This window comes from Solanum lycopersicum, chromosome 4, assembly GCF_036512215.1.
Source record: "Solanum lycopersicum chromosome 4, SLM_r2.1".
NCBI classification, from domain to species: domain Eukaryota; kingdom Viridiplantae; phylum Streptophyta; class Magnoliopsida; order Solanales; family Solanaceae; genus Solanum; species Solanum lycopersicum.
In genome coordinates this window covers 2,733,748-2,756,464 of record NC_090803.1, presented here as the reverse complement: position 1 = coordinate 2,756,464, position 22,717 = coordinate 2,733,748, and the positions used below count along the sequence as shown (strand labels likewise).

The 22,717-nt window shown below is 33.2% G+C and overlaps 3 protein-coding genes across 3 annotated transcripts; 2 read left to right on the top strand and 1 right to left on the bottom strand.

Moving 5' to 3' along the window:
• Positions 1–831: 831 nt before the first annotated feature.
• TH1 (tobamovirus multiplication 1 homolog) lies at positions 832–7,868 on the top strand. The gene is given in 11 exon segments (NM_001247167.2): positions 832–1,160; positions 2,652–2,742; positions 2,925–2,977; positions 3,066–3,158; positions 3,238–3,309; positions 5,084–5,156; positions 5,259–5,304; positions 6,277–6,340; positions 6,434–6,487; positions 6,745–6,822; positions 7,499–7,868. Coding segments are annotated over 11 exon segments (888 nt in total). The 5' UTR covers positions 832–989; the 3' UTR covers positions 7,592–7,868.
• Positions 7,869–10,028: 2,160 nt separating this feature from the next.
• On the bottom strand, positions 10,029–11,876 carry LOC101255192 (uncharacterized). Its single transcript, XM_026030449.2, has 6 exons — positions 11,811–11,876; positions 11,594–11,726; positions 11,071–11,225; positions 10,690–10,966; positions 10,441–10,607; positions 10,029–10,283 (listed from the first exon to the last, which is right to left on the bottom strand). The coding sequence occupies exons 1-6, from the start codon at positions 11,815–11,817 to the stop codon at positions 10,132–10,134; spliced, it is 891 nt and encodes a 296-aa protein (XP_025886234.2). The 5' UTR covers positions 11,818–11,876; the 3' UTR covers positions 10,029–10,131.
• A 3,843-nt stretch (positions 11,877–15,719) lies between these two features.
• Positions 15,720–22,194, top strand: LOC101254189 (outer envelope pore protein 37, chloroplastic). Its single transcript, XM_004236846.4, has 6 exons — positions 15,720–16,337; positions 18,374–18,463; positions 18,885–19,064; positions 19,893–19,987; positions 20,471–20,591; positions 21,817–22,194. The coding sequence occupies exons 1-6, from the start codon at positions 15,936–15,938 to the stop codon at positions 21,946–21,948; spliced, it is 1,020 nt and encodes a 339-aa protein (XP_004236894.1). The 5' UTR covers positions 15,720–15,935; the 3' UTR covers positions 21,949–22,194.
• The last annotated feature ends 523 nt before the right edge of the window (positions 22,195–22,717 follow it).

The following is a 22,717-nucleotide window of genomic DNA, read 5'->3' as shown; positions in this document are numbered from 1 at the left end:
ATAGTATATGTCAATCTAAAAAACATAAAATAGCATTAATTATTAATCACAATTCACAATTAAAGGACAAAAACATATCAACTCTAACTAACCATTGATTAAACAATAAAACTTTTAAGGAAAAGACAAGTGTCAACTTGATTTTGATACAAACATCAATTATACATAAGCTTTAACTTTCTAGATTCATCAATATTAAATCAATAGAATTATGTTATATCACCCAAATTCAATTCTTCATATATAAATATATAATTAATATATCTCCTTAAAGGTCTACATCTTTATTTGTAAAGGAGAATTTATTGGTATTCGTATAAAATTATTTTAACCTGAATTATTATGAACAATTATCCGTATAGAAAAAACACATTATATTCATGCAATTTAATCCCAATAAATGTTTTTCCGAATAAATCTTACGTCACATAAAATTAAATTAGTGAATTTTGAAAATATAATCAGCTATCAAATAAATTTTTATTTTTAAAATAAACAAAAAATTAAAAACACATCTCTCAATAAAAGGTCGTGAATTCACGCTTTAGATATGAAAACAATCTTTATAAAAAATATTATTTTATCCGATATAAATCATAAATAATTAAATTTTAATATATGAATATCGAACATCGAGAAATCGAATAAAAAGCGCATCTCCTATCCATTATTCACCCCACGTGTAATCTGTCGGATAACAACTGTGCATATTCATTACTTTTAGCAAATTTGCTGTATAAATTAATTAATAAAAAAACTTGTACATTTCGGACGAAAATACCCTCATTAATCTATTTTAAGCATTGTACAACATTTTTCTTCATAATAGTCAAAAAGAATAAATCCTAGAACGTTCAGGGAACGCCGCTGTGTTTCTCTCCTTTCTCGCCGGCCGTTTTAGGCTCAATAATTTTCTGATCAAACAAAAAATTCTCTAAAATTTCATTTATTTCGTATTTTTTGGTGTGTCTAATTTCGGATCTCCGGCGATGGGTCGGGTTGAAACAGCGGTGGACCCGTCGTCGACGGCTGCGGTGGCGGCGTACCGTTTACATGAGGCAATAAGCTGGTGGGATGAAGTGAATGAATCTCCTATTTGGCAAGACCGTATTTTCTATGTCCTTGCGATCTTATACGGCGTCGTTTCTGCTGTTGCTCTTGTAATTTATCCCTTTTTTGATTTAACTGTGATGAATTTTGAATGAATAGTTGATAATTTATGTAGCTGAGCTGTATTGGTTGCTTGTTTACTGGAATTGGATGTTGATATTTGGTAAACTTTTGCTTATGCTATATGTGTTTAGAGATATATGAAAATTTTGGGTATTTGTTGATTGTTAGCTTTTTCTCTATTTGGGTGTAATACAATTTGGGTTTTTCCCTAATTTGTGTTAACTGAGGTGGGGTCTTTTGGAAACAGCCTCTTTAAAACCGACTTATGGGACTTAACTGAGTATATTGTTGTTGTTGAATTTCGGGATTTTTAATCTGTTGAATGAATAGTTTAACTGAGGGTTCTGTGAGTTTTATTGGAAGTGAGCAATGTTAGGTAGGGTTATGTTATGTAGGATGTATTTAGCAAGAAAGAATGAAACTTGAGATGGATATGCTTTTGCTTTTGGTCTGTAAATCTTCTTGTTGCACCTTCTTGGTGTTTTTATCAATAATTTCCATTTCTCAAAAAAGACTCATACTTGAGATTGCAAAGTTTGCGTGCATCATGTGTGGGTAGTGGGGGGTTAAAGTTGTTGGTAGAACCTTAAAGAGAATTACATGCTTTATTTACATGGCAATTGAATCATTTGGCAAGATCATAAAGAGCATGCTGCGAGTAGGAAGGAATTGACAATTGGTAACCTAAATAAATATAGAATACATGTAATCCCATAGAAGGATTCTTTTTATGAATTGTTGATTTAAATATTCATTTTAAATCAGTCATATTTTGCTTAGACCAATAAATGACCGAGGTTATCGTGGACAATCATCCAAAGGATTTAAAAAGCCCGTGTTTTTCTGAAAAGAATCTAAACACATCAAATAGCAATCTTTGTACTTTCATGTTGGGGGTCAGGTTCGAGATAGGATCATACTAATCATTTAATTACACTTCAAATTGGTTAGCTACATGAATATTCTGTATCCTTTGGAGGATTTATCAGTCTAATGTTATCCTCACCCTTTATTTGGACTTGGAACTGGCTATGCTTTGCAAAGCTCTCATGGGCAGAGGTAGGAAGGTAACTTAAGGTGAACTGGGTAATTCGCAAGTTGATATTGATGTTCATTGATGTTTTTAGTTTACCATGACAGATATCTGCATATATTATACATCTGTTGTAATAGAAATCGGTGTAGAGTTGCTCTTCCTAGTTGCCTGTAAATTGGCCTCATGTATGCTAAAAAAAGGGCCTACACTATGCATTTATTCACTTTTAGTTTGAAATTGGAAACAGATATAGGTTTGTTTTATCGTTTATCTGTGTCCTTGGTTGATTTTGGATAATAATCTGAATTTACTTGTCTATAATTCTTCTTCCTTATAAAATAGCCATTTTGATATGTGTTCTAAAGCAGATATAGTCTGTGATATCAATTCTTTAGTGTATTTATGTTTCTGCAGAGTTGTTTTTAACTTTGTCAATTTGCAGGTGCAATTAATCCGGATTCAGATGAGAGTTCCCGAGTATGGATGGACCACTCAGAAAGTCTTCCATTTCCTCAATTTCTTGGTGAATGGGGGTTGGTATCTTCTTTTGTGATTATTTTTGTTGGAAAACATCCGCATGGAAATATTATGTGGTGTTTTTCAAATTGTAGTCTGGTATTACTAGGGGAAAAATGAAAAATTTCCTTTACAATTCACTTTGCTTCGACCTGTTAGGTTTATATTGTATTGAAGTTGTGTCTTTGTCCTTTGGTAGTTCGCTCTCTGGTTTTTGTATTTCGTCGGGATGTTCAGAAGTTGAACCCTGAGGTCAGCCGCTGACATTGGTTATATGTCTTTTTGCCATTTTTATCTTGGTCTCGTTCATCTTGTAACCGTACATTTAATGCTTTGGTAGATTATCCAACACATCTTGCTTGATATGCCAAGTCTTGCATTCTTCACAACTTTTGCGCTTCTAGTATTGTTCTGGGCTGAGATATACTATCAGGTTTGTGTGTGCTCACAACTGAATGTCTTGCAGTTTGTGTCAATTCTCAAGCTTGATATATCTGTTTTTCCGGTTGCAGGCACGTGCTGTATCTACTGATGCTCTTAGGCCTAGTTTCTTCACAATCAATGGAGTTGTTTATGCTATTCAGGTAAATACTTAGACCTTGTGCTACACTTTCTTCTGAAAAACTTGGTGCTTTCGAGTTAAATTAACTCTTTATATATTGAAATGGTGTAAACCAAAAATTATTTTGCCAGATTGAATTTGACAAGACTAGTCTTACAAACAATAATTGTCGTTTCATGTTCTCAATATTTCTCAAGTTCAACAGAGGCCTTTTTTTTTGACTTTTTGGTTGCATTTATTTGTTTTATGTTAAAAAAATGTTACTTTACTTTGCGATATTTATTTCTCAACTTCACATCGGCTTAATTTAAAATCCCAAAGTGGAAATGAGAGGACCGAATGACTACTGAAAACTACTATGTTTTGATAGATTCTCTCCATCTAGAACACGTGTGATTCACCATCTTCTTCTTTTTCTGGATGCCCCTACAGAGAAGTATACCAAAAAGTAGGAAACCTGTACCAGAAAAGCTGCTTTTCTACTAACAACACCCACTCTTCTATGCTTGTAGGAATCTCATTCAAAAACTATAGGGATATGAGACTCATATCTATACCATCAAAAACTCTCCTATTTATTCCTTTCCATATGGTCCACATAAGTGCAATTTGTTAAATTAATTTATTGGCTGCTCACAGGTGGTCAAATTAGTGTGAACCGGGGTGAAGGAGTTGGTGGAATTCGATGAATGCCTTCGGCAAAATCATTTTGTAGCTATTATATTAATCATAAATCATTATAATAGGTTCTGAATCTTATTAGTTATATGACCAGCATTCAGCTTGGCTTGAACTACTATCCACCCAATACAAGCTCAACAAGTCTATTCATGTTGCTCTTGGATAGGTCACACATGTCCGACCCTTAACCCGCCCATCAACCCCAAGTGTACCTGTCCAAAGTAAAAAGAATGAAGCACTAGTGCTAGTAACAATACTTCAAGTTCACCAGTATGATATAGGAACTTACTTCACATTTAGAAATGCATGAAAAGAGTATCATTAAATTTGATTCACAATGACTGTCTGTCTGTGGTTTCTTTCGTGAATGTTTCTCACCAAAGTTCTAATACTATGTGAGAACTAAAGGCACGGAAGTTATGATTAAGATGCGTGTCTACATTATTATACTGAGCCCTTTGTTTTGATTTTATTTTGATAGTATATAATAACCCTTTTCTTATGTAGGACACTATAATTTAGTATTCTAACAATAATGATACTGATATTATTTAAAAAATACTAGGTTTTTACTTGGATATAAATCTATGGTTAGTTGAAGTACTCCTGGAAAAACAATAGGTTCAAAATCAACGCACTAGCAAGAGAACATATTCCTAACTAGAAGATATCAACTATATAAATCTGTCTTTCATTTTGTCCTGAATTGTAGGTCTTTATAACTTCCTTCTATGTAATTTTAGGTGTACCTCCCCTTGCCTTCATTCACCATAGTTTCACACCCATGGATCGGTGTATTTGTAGGTCAATGCAGAACATGAGCAGATCATCTCAAGCAACCTTTCTCATTTTTATCTTCGATTATGTGCACCTTTGGGTGAATGTGCGTGTTTTTAAATCTTATAGGACCGCACTTCCATTCTAGTATTCGTATCTCTACAACACTCATCTTTTGATATGTGGGGCTTTAGCGGTCCAACATTTACTACCATATAATGTAGCCGGTCTAACCGTAGATAAAACAGTATATGAGAAAATGATAATTCTTTTCATGGTTATATATGCTTTGTGGATGTTCGTTCTTGATTTATTCTCTTTCTTATTGAATTGTTCAGATTATTTTATGGCTGATAATATGGTGGAAGCCTGTTCCAGTACTCGTCATCTTATCGAAGGCATTCTTTGCAGGTCTGTGTCTTATGGTTAACTTATTTTAGATATATTCTCTATTGCATGGATATGTTGCAACTGCACTGACACATTTTCTTTTGTACTTGCATTTTTTTGCAGGTGTATCTCTATTTGCAGCCTTGGGGTTTCTTCTTTATGGAGGAAGGTAAGATCTAATTTCTCTTACCAGGGATTGAGTCTGACCTCTAAAGGTGTTTGTTGGTGTAACCACACATCTTAGAAGCACAAGAACAAGCAACATTCATATGCCGTATATTTGTTTCTGTCCTTTGTTCTATACAGAGCCTTAAAACCTCTTTTACGAAAGCCTTAACCACTTTCATTTTCGTAAATGTCTGTTAGTTATGCAGTGTAATTGTTGTGTACTTTGCCCAAAATTTTCTTTTGGAAGCAATGATCTATATACCCAGATGCAAATCCATATATTTTAACCTTTCTGTCCTTTCTGAGATTAATTTAGCTGAGTCTCTGGGATCACCCTTTTCTGAACTTACGTATTTCCTATAATAAGCTGCATCCAAGGTAGTAGATATTGTTCAACCTCTGGTTTTCATCTATAGCAGTCCAAATTGCTATGCTTTACACCCTGTTTGTTGCCTTCCTGTTGTTGCCCAACATTTGACTATTTTCATGGTCACCATACTTGTATTCGACACATTGTGATTGATAACTTTGTTGAAGCACAGGACTGTGAGCTCCTTTTTCTTAACTTGCTCATTTCTCAGCCAAAAATCATAACATCTTAGCTGCAATTTTGGGCTCTCAGCGACAAAAATAAGCACTTGTAGTGATTTGCCCCTATGAATACATGAGACTCACTGCATGATAGAACTTCAATGTACTGGTATACAAGGATATAGTGACATTTTAGCTGCTATAATCGTCTAAAATTTTTACTTCGCTTATTCATCTACGAGATTTGTGCTAACAAAATCTCCTGCATTGTAATTTTGAGATGTGTTGTGTGTAACCTAATTTGGTCCTGATTAATATTGATATGAGTTCACTCTTTGCATGCTATGGGAAGTAGGTTCTACATGTTTGTTTAGTTTGTCCCTTCGCCTTCGGTTCATACACACTTCAATATAGTATGTGGATAAGTCATGTGCTCTTGCAGGCTTTTCCTTATGTTACGGCGTTTCCCTGTAGAATCAAGGGGGAGACAGAAGAAACTTCAGGAAGTATGTCACTCACTATGTAACTTTCATTATTAAATTGCTGTTCTTCTTGTTTTTATGTCATTTAACTCTACCTGAATATTTTGGGATCTGCAGGTTGGTTATGTGACAACAATATGTTTTTCATGCTTCCTGATTAGATGCATTATGGTAAGACCACATTTCTTGTTAATAAACTATTCTCAACTGAATTAGGACCATACCACAAAAAGCCTAAGGAGTCCATCCACATTGTGATGTGTGATTGACCTCTGTGGGGTTCTTCCTATATGGTATTTTTATATTGCAAGTATTGTTGTAAATTAGTCTTAGTTTATACTTCTAGGATTTCAACTGAAGTTTTAATAAGGTAATGAAACTTTGTTCTATCCATCTTACTCTTATTTCTCTTATTGTTTGCATCGCAGATGTGTTTCAATGCATTTGATAAAGCTGCGGATCTTGATGTTTTATATCATCCAATGTTAAATTTTGTATACTATCTGGTATGTTCTAACAACACTGAACCTTTAGTGTTAACTTGCTTTGTCTCGCGCATTATTCTTTATGTTCCAGTGAAGAGGATCAACATTTGCAGTTAGTAAGTGTAAGGGACAACCTCCAAATCATAGTTTAATTGGATAAACGATTTGATTTGCCAGCTTGTCGCATGCTACACCCTGTTTTCATATGTCAAAACTTCTTCCCCAGGTCCTTTTTACCTAAGTAATTCCTTTGTCAGGAGCTGAGAGGTTCTTGTTTAGTCGATGGTATTTTGGTTTGCGAATCTCCAATTAAAAGCATTGTGGTCATATTGTTTCTGCTCGTGTCTTCATCAATGTTGTGTTTTTTGCTTTCGTTGAACCAAGGGTCTATCAGAAACGACCTCTCTGCCTGCCAAGGTTGGGGTAAGGTCTATCTGTACTCTATCCTTCCGAAACCCCACTTGAGACTATATTGGGCATGTTGTTTTTATCGCATCTTGGTGAAACAATGGATGTAGGAGGGTTGAGAGTGTGTATTGAATTCAAAGTCATATTTATATAACTCGTGTCCTACCTTAGGTGCATTTTGATGGGCATTTGACTCGATGAGTGTTCGAAATTTGGACTTACATTTTTAAGTGCTTAAAAAGAAGTTTATATGTTTTGAGGATGACCAGACTCTGTCAACTCTTTGCAGTTGGTAGAGATTCTACCTTCTTCACTTGTCCTTTTCATTTTGAGGAAGTTGCCTCCAAAGCGAGGGATCACGCAGTACCACCCTATTCGCTGATACAACAGCGTGCATCGGATGATGAAATCAAGCGCTGGGATCAGGTTATCAGATGAGTTGGCTTTTACGATACTCGTCCTACCCATATAGTGAGATACTGTACATGGAGCATGGTTCATCAGGACTCTGGAAAAATAGTTTGTTCTCTGCAGATATTAGTTGTGTCTGTAATTTGTTTGTAGTCTTGATACAAGAGTTGTGGAAGAAGTTGTGTTATTTCTAGTGTAATTATCTTCATATTTGTATGTTTGAGATTTCAATTGATTATTCTTTTCCCCCATATGTTTTTTGTCTATCGGAAACAATCTCTCTTACTTCTGAGATAGGGTTAATTTCTAGGTACAATCTATCCTCTCCAGGCTCCACTTTGTAGGACTACGTTGGGTATATTGTTGTTGTATTATTTTCCCGTGTTTCAGGGTGTACTCGTTAGGAACACTCATAGGTTTTTCTTGGTTATACAATCAGACAATCGATTTGTCTATCTTGGATCGGATTCTACGCGATTCGGTATATTATTTGGTGCATTTATTAAAAATAGACATTTCATTGTATTTATCGGATTTATAAAATCGAATGAGTAATATATTTACCTTCTACCCGTAGTATTATATAATTATATAAAATAGTAATCGTTGAATTTAGAGTTTAAAATAGGAAAAATTACATGAATAAATATATTTTTAAAAATAATTATTGATTTTAGCGATATTTTTTGTTTATTATCATTTATAGCAATACTGTGATAAATTTGTAGTATGCATTAAAAGTGAATTATGTATGTAATATATTTGAATTATAATTGTTTTTGAAATATATTATGTTTGTTTGGTAAAAAATTATCACATAATATTAAAAATATATTCAAATGTGTGATAAATGTTTATCCCTCATTAGAAATTGTATTATATTTGAATAATAAATTTATCTTTGTAAAAGTAGTCAAGTGGGAAAAAAAAAATGTTATTGCTATAAATGATAAATATTTTTTTTATTATAGTATATTTATGTTTAAAATAATAAGATTAGATTAATACAGTAGAATATATTATACCTTTAGTCTTAAGAGGCTTGAGATGCTGCAGAAAAGGAATTGAGTAACTCCTATTCAGTTTATATTACACAATTTTTTTTAATCGATTCAAAAAAAATGATACATTTCGTTGTTTTGATAATATTTATTGGCATTATCGATATTTTAGTTATGTTGGGTCTCACTTATTTGATAAAAGGTCTATGAACGTATAAGGTTATTTTTGAAACATTGCATATCTTTTCGTATTTCTTAATTTTTTTGTCAATTAAATTATGTCATATAAATTGGGAGGGAACAAAGTTATTTAAACCAGATCAGTGGTGACCATCACAAGAATACTGGTACTTTTTTGAGATTTTCTCAATGCATAGTATGATTTAGCATATGACAAAACGATCAGAGAAAACAGTGATCGCTTAAAATGAAACGTTGAACTTACTTCTTAGTACCAAACCAAACTTTCTAGAGTTGATTTGTTTGTTCCGACTTCCAAGGGGATGAAAGTATGAAAAAGGACACGAGAGAATATATATTCAAATGTGAGAGTTTGTGTGTGTATAAATATATCGTAAACAATCTCTCTGCCTTGTCAAGATCCCCCCTCGATTTTGATCGTTTCTACATCTGGTTTTTTTTTTTGAATAATTTGACCTTGTTCTGTTACAGGTGGGGCGGATTGGTATTCAGCTGCTTCATACAGTTGGGGCTGGTCATCGTTTATGCGATGTTGTGAATTGAATGATCGCTTTCTTATTGAAGACTGTTGCATTCTTGAAGCTGAGGTTTCTGTTGTTGCTGTCGTTAATTGTTTAACTTAAAAATCTTTGTATCTAGACTTCAATACGCCCCTGTGAGACTATATTGGGTATGTTGATTGGCTTTAAAGCATCTTGGTGGAACAAGAGTTGTGTTATTATCTTTCATATTTGTATGTTTCAGATTTCAATTGATTATTCTTTCCCCCCATCTCTTTTTTCCTTGAGTCGGAAGGTCTTTTGAAAACAATCTCTCTACCTCTGAGGTAGCGGTGGTGTCTTATGTACACTCTACCCTCCCCAACCCGCACTTTGTAGGACTACGTTGGGTACATTGGTTTTGACTGGGAAACAGGGGTTTCACAAGAAGAAAAGCCAGTTTGTGTGCAATCGCGCAGGACAGGCTAGACGGGGTCAGTGATATTTCTCACAAGGCAGACGGGCATGCAGCACTTATGCACGAGCTAGAGATGATCGCGCAGTGCATGAGACAGTCACAGTCCCAAAAGTAGGGATTGTGACAGTAGAACTTTTGGATTGTGACTGCGCGATCACCTCAAAGTATTAAGTGCTGTGGCTGAACTCATAGTATAGGTTGCACAGCTTAAATAAGTTAACAAATCAATAATTAATGGGCACCAGTAAAAATGATCAAAGTTTAAAGATCTCAATTCAGTGTGGTCAAAGGAAACAGAAAGACGTTTCAAGCGAACTTAAAGAACATAGTTAAAGTGCTAATACAAAGATTTTTAAGTTAAACAATTAACGACACCAACGACAGAAACCTCAGCTTCCAGAACGCAACAGTCTTCAATAAGAAAGCGATCATTCAATTCACAACATCGCATAAACGATGACCAGCCCCAACTGTATGAAGCAGCTGAATACCAATTCGCCCCACCTGTAACAGAACAATGTTGAATTATTCAAAAAACAAATCAACTATTTTGTATGATCATCATTTTTTTCATGCTATAGAGTTGTGATAGATGAAAACGTTTTCTTTCGTATCAAACATTCAGTTCAACGCAGGAAATTTAAGGAACAAGAGTAAGTACCACTCCTCTTGTGATGTTCACCACCATTCTGGTTTTTGAGAGAAATGCTAAATTTTGCCTTGACTCTTTTTTGGCGATTGAATCCTTTAGCATCAACTGATTCAAGATAGACGGAGATGTTCTTACCATTTTCTCGGTTGTCACCTGTAGGATATAACAAAAGTTTCCTGCATATTCCAAACACATCAAGTACTCGTAAAGTTACAGTGTTTAAAGTAAGTTCAAGAGAAAAGAAATAACAACATATACCATTTATAACCATCACGAATAAACTGTTCAGAATAGTATACTTTTCTCTTCAATTTTGAAAACTCAGTAATCTTCCATTCGTGCTTATAAGGCTCGGTGCCATTCAATAAGGACATACATTCACCTATTCCCTGCTTCTTCACGACATATATGTCAACTCCAACGACACATTTGTCATCAACAACGTAACCATTAGTGGGATCTTTTAATGTTTCATGAGAGATACATTTCGAAAAGCCCCATACAGTCTTGATATTGTGAAAACGTCTCTCCATTCCTGCATCAAATAAGAATTTAGTAGTCCTAGACACAAAAATGAAGAGGCAAATAATATCAATAGAGTGAAAGAAAAAGAGTACATATATATATATATATATATACCTTTCATTACATTATAATTGTCATGAATTTGATCGAATATCACGAAGCTAAACGAGACATTCACCTCCCAAACAGCACTTTTCTCAATAATACCCAAGTATACAGATATATGACCTGCTCCATCTCCGTCTCCATCAGGATAAATCATCATTTTCCTATCACATGTTCGTGAAATCAATTTTAACTTTCTTTTCATACTCGTAGAGATACAGAGGTTGTTAGCCTTGCCTCAAATAACGGAGAAAGGCATACCTAACGTAACATATCATATTTAGCAGAATAATGCGATAAACAAAGCAGAGGTTATAGAAATAATCTAAGAACAAAGAACTAAGAGAACAAAACGAATACTATCTGTCTATAGTCATGTCCTCAGTGAAGCTGTGTCATATCATAGGTCCTGTCTAATCACCTCTCTTTAGTACTTCTTCGACCTAACTCTACCCCGTCTTTTAAAAGCAAAAATAAAGACAACGAAATGAAATTTAAAGTCTAGTAAATAATAATGAGATAAGTATTATACCAATTGAAGCCACCGGATTCGAACACATTTGATTCATACTTTGAAGTACCATTTTGTGAGAGCAATGAAAATGATTCAATCTTCCACAAGTAACGTGTTGGTAATGAATTTGTAATATTTTCCATGTTTACTTCTAAAGAAAAAAAAAACGAGATTTAGCGACGGATAAATTTTGTAGCTAAATAACACAATATATAGCAAAATATGTGATACATACCTACCATATTCTTTGTTGCTGATTAACTTTTATCGTATCAATAAACGGTTGATAATTACTTCAACCTTATGGCTATATATATATAAAAAAAAATGAAATAATTCATTACTATTATATGAAATAATAACCAAATGGACTCCTCCTTTTCTTAGCTTTCCTAGTCAATTAAGAGGTCTTCAATTGTTTTTATCTCAATATTTATCTATTCATACGATTATATAAGTATATTTAGCGATAATAAATATGCGTTAGAGTTTTATCATGATTTTTTTTAATCTTACGTGAGTTTTATTTTACTATAAGTATTTTAACTTTTCGTGAAAGGAAAAGTTATAGACCCTCTTGTTATACTAGAGGAACATAATAACATCTACAATTGAGTGATTCGTTTAGAGAGTTTTGTTTATGGATATATTTTCTCACAATATTTTTTAATTTTTTTTAAACAGTTAACATTTGTATATGATGTCACTACAACAAAAACAAATTTTAGCGGCAATAAATAAACATATTAGTGAAGAGTGTTTAAGTATTTACATAATGTTCTAACTGTCTAATAAAAAGGATTAGGCAATATTCTCATATCTAATCATATCGTATTTAAATACTTCTGTAACTACACTATCTACCCCACTATGCAAGTTGTTTAAGTATTTACCCCTACCTCATAGACAGTTCAAAAACAAGAACACTGAGATAGAACAACACATAGAAAATAATGGAGAAAGCATTACAAAGCATAATAATTACTCCCCGCATTTCAAAACGAATGACCTGGTTTGACTTGACACAGAGTTTAAAAGTATAAAAAGAATTTTGCATCTTGTGATCCTAAATTTAAGGTTAGGTTAAATATACAAAATTGTCCTTCGATCCTGTGACCTTAAATAAGAATATAAAGAAGAATTTTGCATCTTCTGGTCCTAAATTAAAGTTAGGTTAAATGTACAAAATTATCCTTTGATACTGTGACCTTAAACATGCCACATGAAAAACCGAAATTAAAATGTTACCCCAAAAAAAATAATTCTTTTTTAAACAGACTAAAAGGAAAGTATATAATTTCATACTAAACAGTAAAATTCCATACTAATCTCATTTAGCTATAAATTAGTGACAAATTACTAGAAAATTCAATTAGCAACGGATTCACTAGGGATTTTTCTTATCATAAGATTATGTACTCATTGAAATTATGTCATGTCATGTCTAATCAGGCATAATTCTACACCGTCATTAAAAGCAACTAGCAAAAACATACACACATAAAAAAATGAAACTGAAAGTTTAGTCAATTTTTTTTTTTTTTGAAGTTAATGATGAGATAAATACCAATTGAAGCCACCAGATTTGAACTCATTTGATTTGAACTCATTTGATTCAATCTTCAACAAGTAACGTGTTGGTAATGAATTTGTAATATTTTCCATGCTTACTTCTGAAATGGAAATTTAAAAAAAGTTAACATTTGAATATTATGTATACACAACTTTAAAAAATAACAGAATTTAGCGACAGATAAATTTTGTAGTTAATTACTATACCTCCCATGCCTCTAATCAATCACTCACAAATGAACTGTTTAATACTTGGATTATAATTACTTATGGCTATACATATATAAATCAAATGGACTCTTCATTTCTAAGCATTTAAAGGTGATTAATTAAGTGGTATTCATTTTGCTTTTATTCCCAAGGGTTAGAGGTCTCTTCACTTGCACCTTTAATTAATTTTTCCATCATCTCAAGACTCATAAACATAGATAAGATTGTATATATTGTGTATATTTTGAATATTTAAATCATAATAAAAGGTAGAGATAACTGATAAGATATGTGTATATACTATTTTTTTCATTTTATTTGACTATATTGTGTATGTTATTATTGTAATTAAGTGGAAATTATTTTCCATTTTGGCTTTAATGCATGGCCAATCCTTTAAATATATCAAAATGTTTTATTTAGACATTGAACTAAATAATCATATTCTAATCAAACATCAACTATTAATAATGTGTTTCTAATTAAACACTTTGTTAAAAAAAAATATTAAGTAATATTAATGTGTTTTTTATTTAACCATATAAAATATGACATCTCTTTTAATTATTACAATCTCAAATATAATATTAAAAAAAGAAGAAGATGTGTTTGTGACTTATTGATGCGGATTGAAGTGCATTTTATTATAGTTTGGGATTAATACAAGTAAGAAAGGGACCCTTTTGGCTACGACAATGGATATAGACTATAGATCGAATGGACCACTTAAAATAGATCAAATTAAAGGCAGTAAACATTTCGTAATCATTCATTCTCTTTACATGAAAATAGTAGTAGAAAATATCGTAGGTAAAGACTTCCATGTATTGCATTCATTCATCGGGTAAAATTTAGAATAGTAGGAAGAGGCTAAAAGAAACATTTTGAGGCCCACTAGCCATTCAACACGGCTAATGAGTTTAGATCGAACCAAGATCAGGTCTAACTGAATCAGGCCTGACCAGCAGATTGAGTAAAATCTCATCCCAAATATTCATAGTGTTTTTTATTAATTGTAATCATAATAAAGGAACGTCTCACAACAAAGCTTTGTATATTTCTACCCAATATCAGAATTAAGGTAGTCACCTAAACTTTGGTTGATTCAGGTTCTGGTTTGAACATTTGTAGCACGCTAACAAGATTGGAAGTGGATAGTTCGAATATTTTTTTTTATATAAATTCATTAAATATGTTATATAAATTTATCATATTTGGCTAGACAAAAGATTTAGAAAACTTTTTCGCTATATATTATAATAAATTATTTAACAAAAAAATATCTATTACAATGAATCATACATATACATTGTACTTTATGTATAATGAATTTATGTTTTTATATATAAATTCATTAAATATGATACATAATTTAGTAAGTTACAATGATTTTGATGTATTCAATGTACTTATGTAATAAATTTAATTTTTTACGTCAATTTAATAAAGGGATAATTGTATAGAATAACAAACTTATAATGTAAACTAAATACAGTAGCTATCGTTTGATTTATTTGTATTTCTTAGCAAACTGTTTGTCGGTATCACTCGCCTCTCTCGCTTTATATAATAGAATTGTATAAATTGTGTCTCTGTTTGTATAAAACGAGAGGAAATTGTATATACACATGCAAATACATATATCTTCTTCCTATACACTTATTACAAAATATTTCTTTGTCCAAATCTCTTTGGTCTTTCTCTCTTTCTCGTTTTATACAAATTCAGATTGTATATAATTTCTCTCTTTCTCGTTTTATACAAATTCAGATTGTATATAATTTCTCTCTTTCTCATTTTATATAATTCGATTCAACTGTATATTCCCTGTCCAAGTCTCTTTTGTCTTTCTCTCTTATATTCAAATTGTATATAATTTCTCTATTTCTCATTTTATACAATTCAATTCAATTGTATACAAATTTGAAGAGAAACCAACGAATTATACAATTGCTTCTTTGTATATATGTATAGAGAAATAAGCATAGCTTTCAATTTTATATGTATAGCGAATTATACATATATATGTTTGCTATGGAGCGCAATTGTACAAATTTTATTATAGTATACAAATTTGAATTTTGTGTTTGTTATATGTGAAAGTTGCCGAACAATAAATAAGATACATAAATTAGTAAGATATAATGATTTAATATAACGATTTGATATTATCAAATTAGCTTTTATTGAATCTCAGAACACTCTTTAAATTAATAACTACTACTTTATCAAATAAATAATATGTCTATAAAATAATATTTTTCTGCTTCAAATATTCATCTCCGTATATAACTACTATAATAATAGAAAATCATTATCAAAGAGAAAGTATATAGAGAAGTGTTGGGCACTATATAATAATAGAACATTATTAGCGATGAGATATTATTTTACTATTATAATACGATACATTATGAAAATATCGATATCCACCGTCGAAACAAAATGTTAGATATCTCCCAAATGAAGGATAATAAATAGAAATAAATCTTCATATACATTTCCGCCTAAAATTAAGTCCACTCTCTACTCTCACATATACAAAAGCACAAAATTTCTACAAAAATTTCATTTTCTAATGGCGGAATCCAAATTGGAATTGAAATCTCCACCAAACCCTAACTCCTTAATTGTATCAGCACAGCCTTCATCTCCACCGGAATCACCGCCGGTGACTAGCGGTGGTGGATTTGTTCCAGCGGCATGGTTCCGGCAACGGCCGAAGCTAAGAGTGACGACGGAGTTTGACAGCGATAGCTCTGTATTCTTCCACAGAATTTCATGCAAAGTGCTGGATAGTTTGGCGAAGTTGAAGTTTTCATTTCAGAATAATGGGAAGGGTGAGATATCGGATCCTCAATTGGCGTTAACTTCGAAGTATTTGTCACTTCATTATGATATTGAAGAGAAGAATGCTCTGGTCAATGCTTCGTTTGATGTGGCTCCTGGTTTGCAGTTTAAGGCTGTTCATGAAGTGAAGGTGTGAAATTTATACTGTTTTATGTAACACTTTTTTTTTTGTGGGTACTGACTGAGTATTGGTGTTTGTGTTTTGATTATGGAGTTTTGAATTCTATGCTGCTTGACCTTTATTTGGTTTCTAATTTTATGTGAAAATAGAATACAACAACATACTCCGTATAATCCAACAAGTGGTGTTTGGGAGGGTAGTGTGTACACGGACCTCACCTTACCACAATCTAAGTTATGATTTCTATAGCTGAACATTGTTAAGAAATGCTATCACCGACCCTGCGTGAATGAGGGATGTTTAGTGCATTGGGCTTCCCTTTTGCGTTATAAATCCTAATCAAAGAGTACATTGCTTGGCTCACCATATTTAAATATATTGATGCTTCTTAATTGGCTTCTGGTTTGCATTTCAATACTGCATTTTTTGTGAAGGTGTGAACTTTACTTCTTTGTGTAACATTTGTTCTGCTACTGTAGGGGTGTTTATATTTGGATATGGTGATTTTTTATTCAGTACAGGTTGATCGCTAATTCTATGCTGTCTCTGTTCCAATTTCCAAATGAATGATGGTGTTCCGGTATCGGCAGATTTATGTGTGTGTATATATATCCACATGTGGTGTTTCATTCTTCCATATATATAACCTCCATTTATGTAGATATCATCTATACTCAAAGTTTATACTACCTAGTTCTATGTTAATTTAGATATCCCTTCCCAATATTTTGAGTAAGATACAATAAAACGGCTCTATTTCAGGTTAATACAATATCCATTGTTCAATATTTTTTACATTTTAAGATACATAGTTGAAAGTTATCTATGATGTAATGTAAGTCATAATTTATGATGATTATATTTAGGAAATGTTTAAAAAAAAGTGAAGTAAAAGAAAGCACGACACGTTAAACAGTATTAGTGTCATATAAATGGGTCCCCAAGGGTTAGCTCACTTGACAGGTTGAGGGACTTGTGTCTTAGGTCACAAGCTCAAGCCTATGCGTTCAAGCCTTGTGTCAAGCGAACTAAGTCGAGTATATAGTCGAGAAGGGTAGAGGGGACGCCCCATCATCCCGAGTTTAGAATGCTACAGTTGGCCCTAAAGGTTGGTACCAGATTTATTTCTCGTTTATTAAAAAAAAAAGGATAAATGGAGTACATATGTTTTGGCTTATCGATTTGTGTTTGAGTGTGAGGGAGGAGACTAGTCCAAAATCCCCCACTTGCACTGTCTCGGGCTATTCCCATTTCCCATCTGGTGCAAGTTTTAAACAGTATAGAAACTCTGTATCTTGATTATCTTATTTTCATGTGCAATGCCACATAGAAAATTTAGGAAGATGTGGATGAAACGAACTAGGGTGGAAGGTGAGTGGGCAGGAGTGCATCTATACGAGTAAGTAGGAGTGTATTGGCTTGTTGCCCTTACTATCTGTTGTTTTGTGTAGTTTGATTTTAGGATTATTGGTATAGGACTCTTCTGCTACTGTTTGTTGTTTTTGTTATTTTCTATTGTCTCTTGTACTTCCATTACATCTTTTTCTAAAATTGTTTTGTCTTGAGCCGAGAGTCTATTGGTATCAGCCTCTCTACCTCATCTCTGAGGTAGGGGTAAGGTCTGTGTGCACTCTAGCCTCTCAGATCCCACTATGTGAGATTACACTGGGTATGTTGTTGTTGTTATAACCTGAACTCCTAATCCAGTCAAACACCATCATACAAAATGGGGTGGAGGAAGTCGACAATACAGAGTCTGGATAACTTGGCATTTATAAAGATGCACATGCTTTCTTTCCCTATCTTTTATGTGCCATCCTGTTGTGACCTAACTTGTGCTGAAGTTATTGGCAAGTTTATTCCCAATCGATGTTACAGGATCATTATTAAACTCTAGTTTTCTAGAAATACATGTGACACTTTGACTCGCTTATGTGTTGCTTCAGTCTCCGGATTACTATCTAGTATGTGATATGATTGTTTCTGTTTTCATGCTTTATGAGCACAATACCACTTATCGCTCACACTTTTTTTGGTCATACTAGTCGCAACAAGGAGAACTGGCAATGGTAGCTGATCTGGCAGGTCCAGCTTACAAGTTTGAGTTGTCTTCTGCTGTTCCGGCAATTGGCAAGGTATGACTTTATCTCTATGTACAGTATTCGATTCGGATTCGAGGTTATCTTTGAGAAAAATTACTGTTGAAGATATTATCAACATTCTGTAGGTTGATTATATTGACTATGGTTCCTGGTTTAACTTTGAGAAGATTACAGGGAATGTAATACTGAGGTTACAGTACTTGCGGCTTCTAAGCTTGGGTCTAAACATATGGATTGGCACTTCATTACTGATAGATATAGCATTGTATACTGTTGCGCAGCTGTGCTACACAATAAAATCTTACCTTTCTGTTGGGACAGTGATGAGAAAGCTTAGATTTTCAGAATGTTATTAGTATCTTATGTTTGACGAAGACTGGCATCTGAGTTTTGGCTCTATCTGTGCTTTATTTAACATTTTTGTCTCATTCATTCGATAAAAATCCTGCTGCAGCCAAGAGCAACCATCAGATTTCCTCTAGGTGAAGTTTCACTAGAAGAGAAAGAGGAGGAGGAGGAGGAGCAAGCAAAGAGAATACTATCAGTGAATGGAATCCTTAAAGGCCAGATCCTGAATGGAGTTTGTACTGCAAAATACAAGGATGAAGCTTTGGATCTGAGATACTGCTTTAAGGTAGTTTCTTTTTCACTACTTGTTCATTTTGTTTTTGCCCAACTTTAATTGGATTGCAGATGTCCAGTCCTTTATGCTTTTCTTGAGTTCTTTCTTGGCTGTTAAGCAGTTGGTCACTGTTTTATATCATTTGGTATTTAGTTGTACACCAGATGAAATGCTCTCTCTCTCTCTCTCTTAGATACAGACAAGGTGGTCTATTACTCTTGAAAGGAGAGCACATGAAGCATATTTCTTAGGCTGAACATGTGAAGTGACACAAATTTAGTGAACCAACATGTGACAATACTAAATTTGCATTATGTTTTAGTGTTTTATGAAGGATTTTTTTCATATTTCACTTTAATGTAACTGCCCCTTTTAATATTTAGTAACTTAAAAGAAAAAGAAACTAAAAAACAGAAATAGATAATAGGTGAAAAGAGAATTATAACATATATCCAGAGTGACAAAATCATCTTTTGGATTCTCATAGCTGTTTATCTGTTTTTCCCCTCTCTTTATCGACAACCTGTGGTAGAAGTTGATGGTGTCTGAAATAACAATACTTGTTGCTGAAACTTATGCTGTAAATCATATTAAATGTTTTTTTTAGTTATGCATTTTTCTGAGACTTTTTCCTTTTCATTCTCTTTGAATAGGTTATAGGTCTGCATATTCATTTTGATTCGATTGAACCCCTCAGTTCTTCTGTCTCCGTTTATCTAAAATGCACACCAAAAATGATTATCTTAAAGTCCTGCAGCATCTGATTCCATATTTATATGGTTTGGAAGTTTCTCTCTACATTTGAATCTCTATTTGGAGTTGACCATTCCTATGTTTCAGGATGAGCAAATGACATTTATTCCTAGCATTTCCTTGCCTTCAAATGCAATGTCATTTGCCTTCAAGCGTCGATTCGGTCCTTCAGACAAGTTGAGGTGATGTCTCCACTCTATATCTTCATTTGACCTTAATGTTTGTTTGGTATATAATATATTATGATTTTCCTATGCATATGCATATCATATCTAACATTAGTACCTTTTGTTTACTTACAAACAAAATGTACTATATATCAGATGTCACTGTTTGATTAGAAACTGATATAGTGAGATTATGCTTCTGGAGTTTGGATAATGAACCTTTATTTTCCTGAATATACCATAAGGGTGGGAACTGCTTTTATACCACCTGATTCATGCAACGTCGTATAGACATAATAATACATTTTTTCTTTATATGGAAATATAGCTCCAAGTTTTGAAGTTCCTCGCATGATTACGACTGCAGATTGTTGAATATATCAGTTCCTTTATGAAATTCATGGATATACTACATTTACAATCGATTTCCATAGTCTTGTATTCATGAACTTGATTATTTTAACTGCCAATCTATTGATATATTTTTTTGGGGGTCAGCTACTGGTATAATTTGGACACAAACTACTGGAGCACCGTCTATAAACACAATATTGGAAAAGACTACAAGTTTAAAGCTGGTTATGATTCGGAAGTGCGACTTGGGTGGGCATCTCTTTGGGTAAGTTCTTTTGGCAACCCTTTCACAAATGGGAACAAACTGAGATTTAATTGCTATGCTGCTTTAATTTGCCTTAGTAGTTATCCAGTTTCAAAAAAAAAAATCAGTTCCAAAATTTGTCTTAGTAGTCTTCAAGTTCATTGACAGCGCTTTAAAAAAGTACATTGATAGCTTTGACATGTTCCTTTCATTACTTCAACTTAGTTTTTTCTTTAACAATTGAAGTTTTACTTGCCATTTTTAGTATGTTTTTGTTCTTAATGTCTAGAAGGCGACTAGCCTGAACACTGATAATAATTAAAGGTAGAAACAATAAAAAAGGAAGGTCTCTTTCTCTCGATGCAAACAAAGTGGGTGCTGCCACTCAATTAACGGTATTACGGCTTAGGTTATAATTATGCTAATTTTAACTGCCACGATATTCTTAACAACTTAGTAATTTTTCATTATACGCATGGCTTAGAAAGAGTATGAAAAAATGGATTTTTCCATATGGATGGCTGGAGGATACTTTCCAGCAGAGTAAATGTGAGAACTACATGAAGATGCTGATATTCAACATTTTTGCTTCATTTGTTTGTTAATGATATGGAGATCACACTCTCATATGTTAAAAGGTTTTCTACTTTTTGTCTCATGTGATTATTTTTGGTTTCATCTTGTTGTGCGACCTGATAACCCATTCGCTCTATTGTCTTTTTCACTTATTCTGGCTGCTGCACAGTTGTCACGATACTGAATAATTTAGCTTATGATCAAGATCCTGATATGGTTTCATCCATTTGACATATTGATCCTGATGACATGAAATAAAGAAAAAGAGACATCATTCAAATTTCAATCATACGCACTCCTTATAGAGTGAGCAATTAGGGCAATGCCCAATTTCGTATTCTTTCAAATTTGTTATGCATGCAATAATTAGATAAATAAGCATCTGTATACTATAAGGGGTTGTTTGGTTGGAGACATGTTATCCTATGATAATTGGGTTAGCTATCCCGGGATAACATGTCTCCAACCAAACAACCCCTTATAGTATACAGATGCTTATTTATCTAATTATTGCATGCATAACAAATTTGAAAGAATACGAAATTGGGCATTGCCCTAATTGCTCACTCTATAAGGAGTGCGTATGATTGAAATTTGAATGATGTATCATTTTCTTTGAAATTGTAGTCTATAGCATGGATTTTCATATCATGTTCTTCTGTTTGTTTAGGTTGGCGAGGAGAGCGGAAAAGCAAAGACAGCTCCCATGAAGATGAAAGTACAATTTATGCTTCAAGTGCCTCAAGATGACATCACATCTTCAACTTTGATGTTCCGCGCAAAGAAGAGGTGGGATATATGAACTATGATGTCATAAGACCCCTCCCCCACTCTCTTACCCTGCTGTATCGAGATAGTTGTTTACAGTGGAAAATGGATTGTTTCATTCCTAAAAATATTATCCGTCGCCTATTCTGAATCTTTCTACCATATTCATTTATGTTGTTACTTTCATATATGTTAGTTAAAGCTTAACAATAACTTTTAAATCTGTCTATGCTTGCACTCAATAAACCCTGTTCTTTCAGTTGAGTGAGATTTTGGTAAATTTTCTACTATGTGTTTCATTCTTTCTTTTAACTTGTTCTGATAGAAAAGGCACATAAGTTTCTCTTTTGTCTTTAAAGTATTTTCCAAGTCTGTATCATGTGATGGATGGAGTATGAAATCATGGGGTAGGTTATGAAGGTGAAAATGGGAGATTTTATTTATAAAGTAATGGATATTCACACTTACTATCCTGGTAATATTTCTGTCTTCTGTTATAGTTTCACAAGTTCACAACACTGTCCTCTTAAAAGGAACAAGAAAATAACATATTAGTAACTTAGACTTGGATGGATGAAATATTTTGGTCAATTATCATAGTTATACGGTATTTAGTTAGCCATTTCTTGTGTGATACTGAGGTTTTGGATCACAATCTCTACAAGGTTATATTATAAATGGGGATGGGATAGACAAGTTATTCTAGTCTCCTGCAGTGCTCGATCCAGATATAGTTAGTGCTCCAATGTGGGCAGGAGAAAAAAAAATGACAGCTCATCATTGTGTTTGGTTTAAGGTATTAA

Excerpts from the sequence above, each read along its gene's own strand:
- LOC101255192 (XM_026030449.2), bottom strand. Across the intron at positions 10,967-11,070 it reads CAATTATAATGTAATGAAAG|GAATGGAGAGACGTTTTCAC; the intron begins GTATATATATAT and ends TATTTGATGCAG. Across the intron at positions 10,284-10,440 it reads TGAACATCACAAGAGGAGTG|GTGGGGCGAATTGGTATTCA; the intron begins GTACTTACTCTT and ends GTTCTGTTACAG.
- LOC101254189 (XM_004236846.4), top strand. The coding sequence starts at position 15,936 with ATGGCGGAATCCAAATTGGAATTGAAATCTCCACCAAACCCTAACTCC. Across the intron at positions 16,338-18,373 it reads AGGCTGTTCATGAAGTGAAG|TCGCAACAAGGAGAACTGGC; the intron begins GTGTGAAATTTA and ends TGGTCATACTAG. Across the intron at positions 20,592-21,816 it reads TTGGGTGGGCATCTCTTTGG|GTTGGCGAGGAGAGCGGAAA; the intron begins GTAAGTTCTTTT and ends CTGTTTGTTTAG.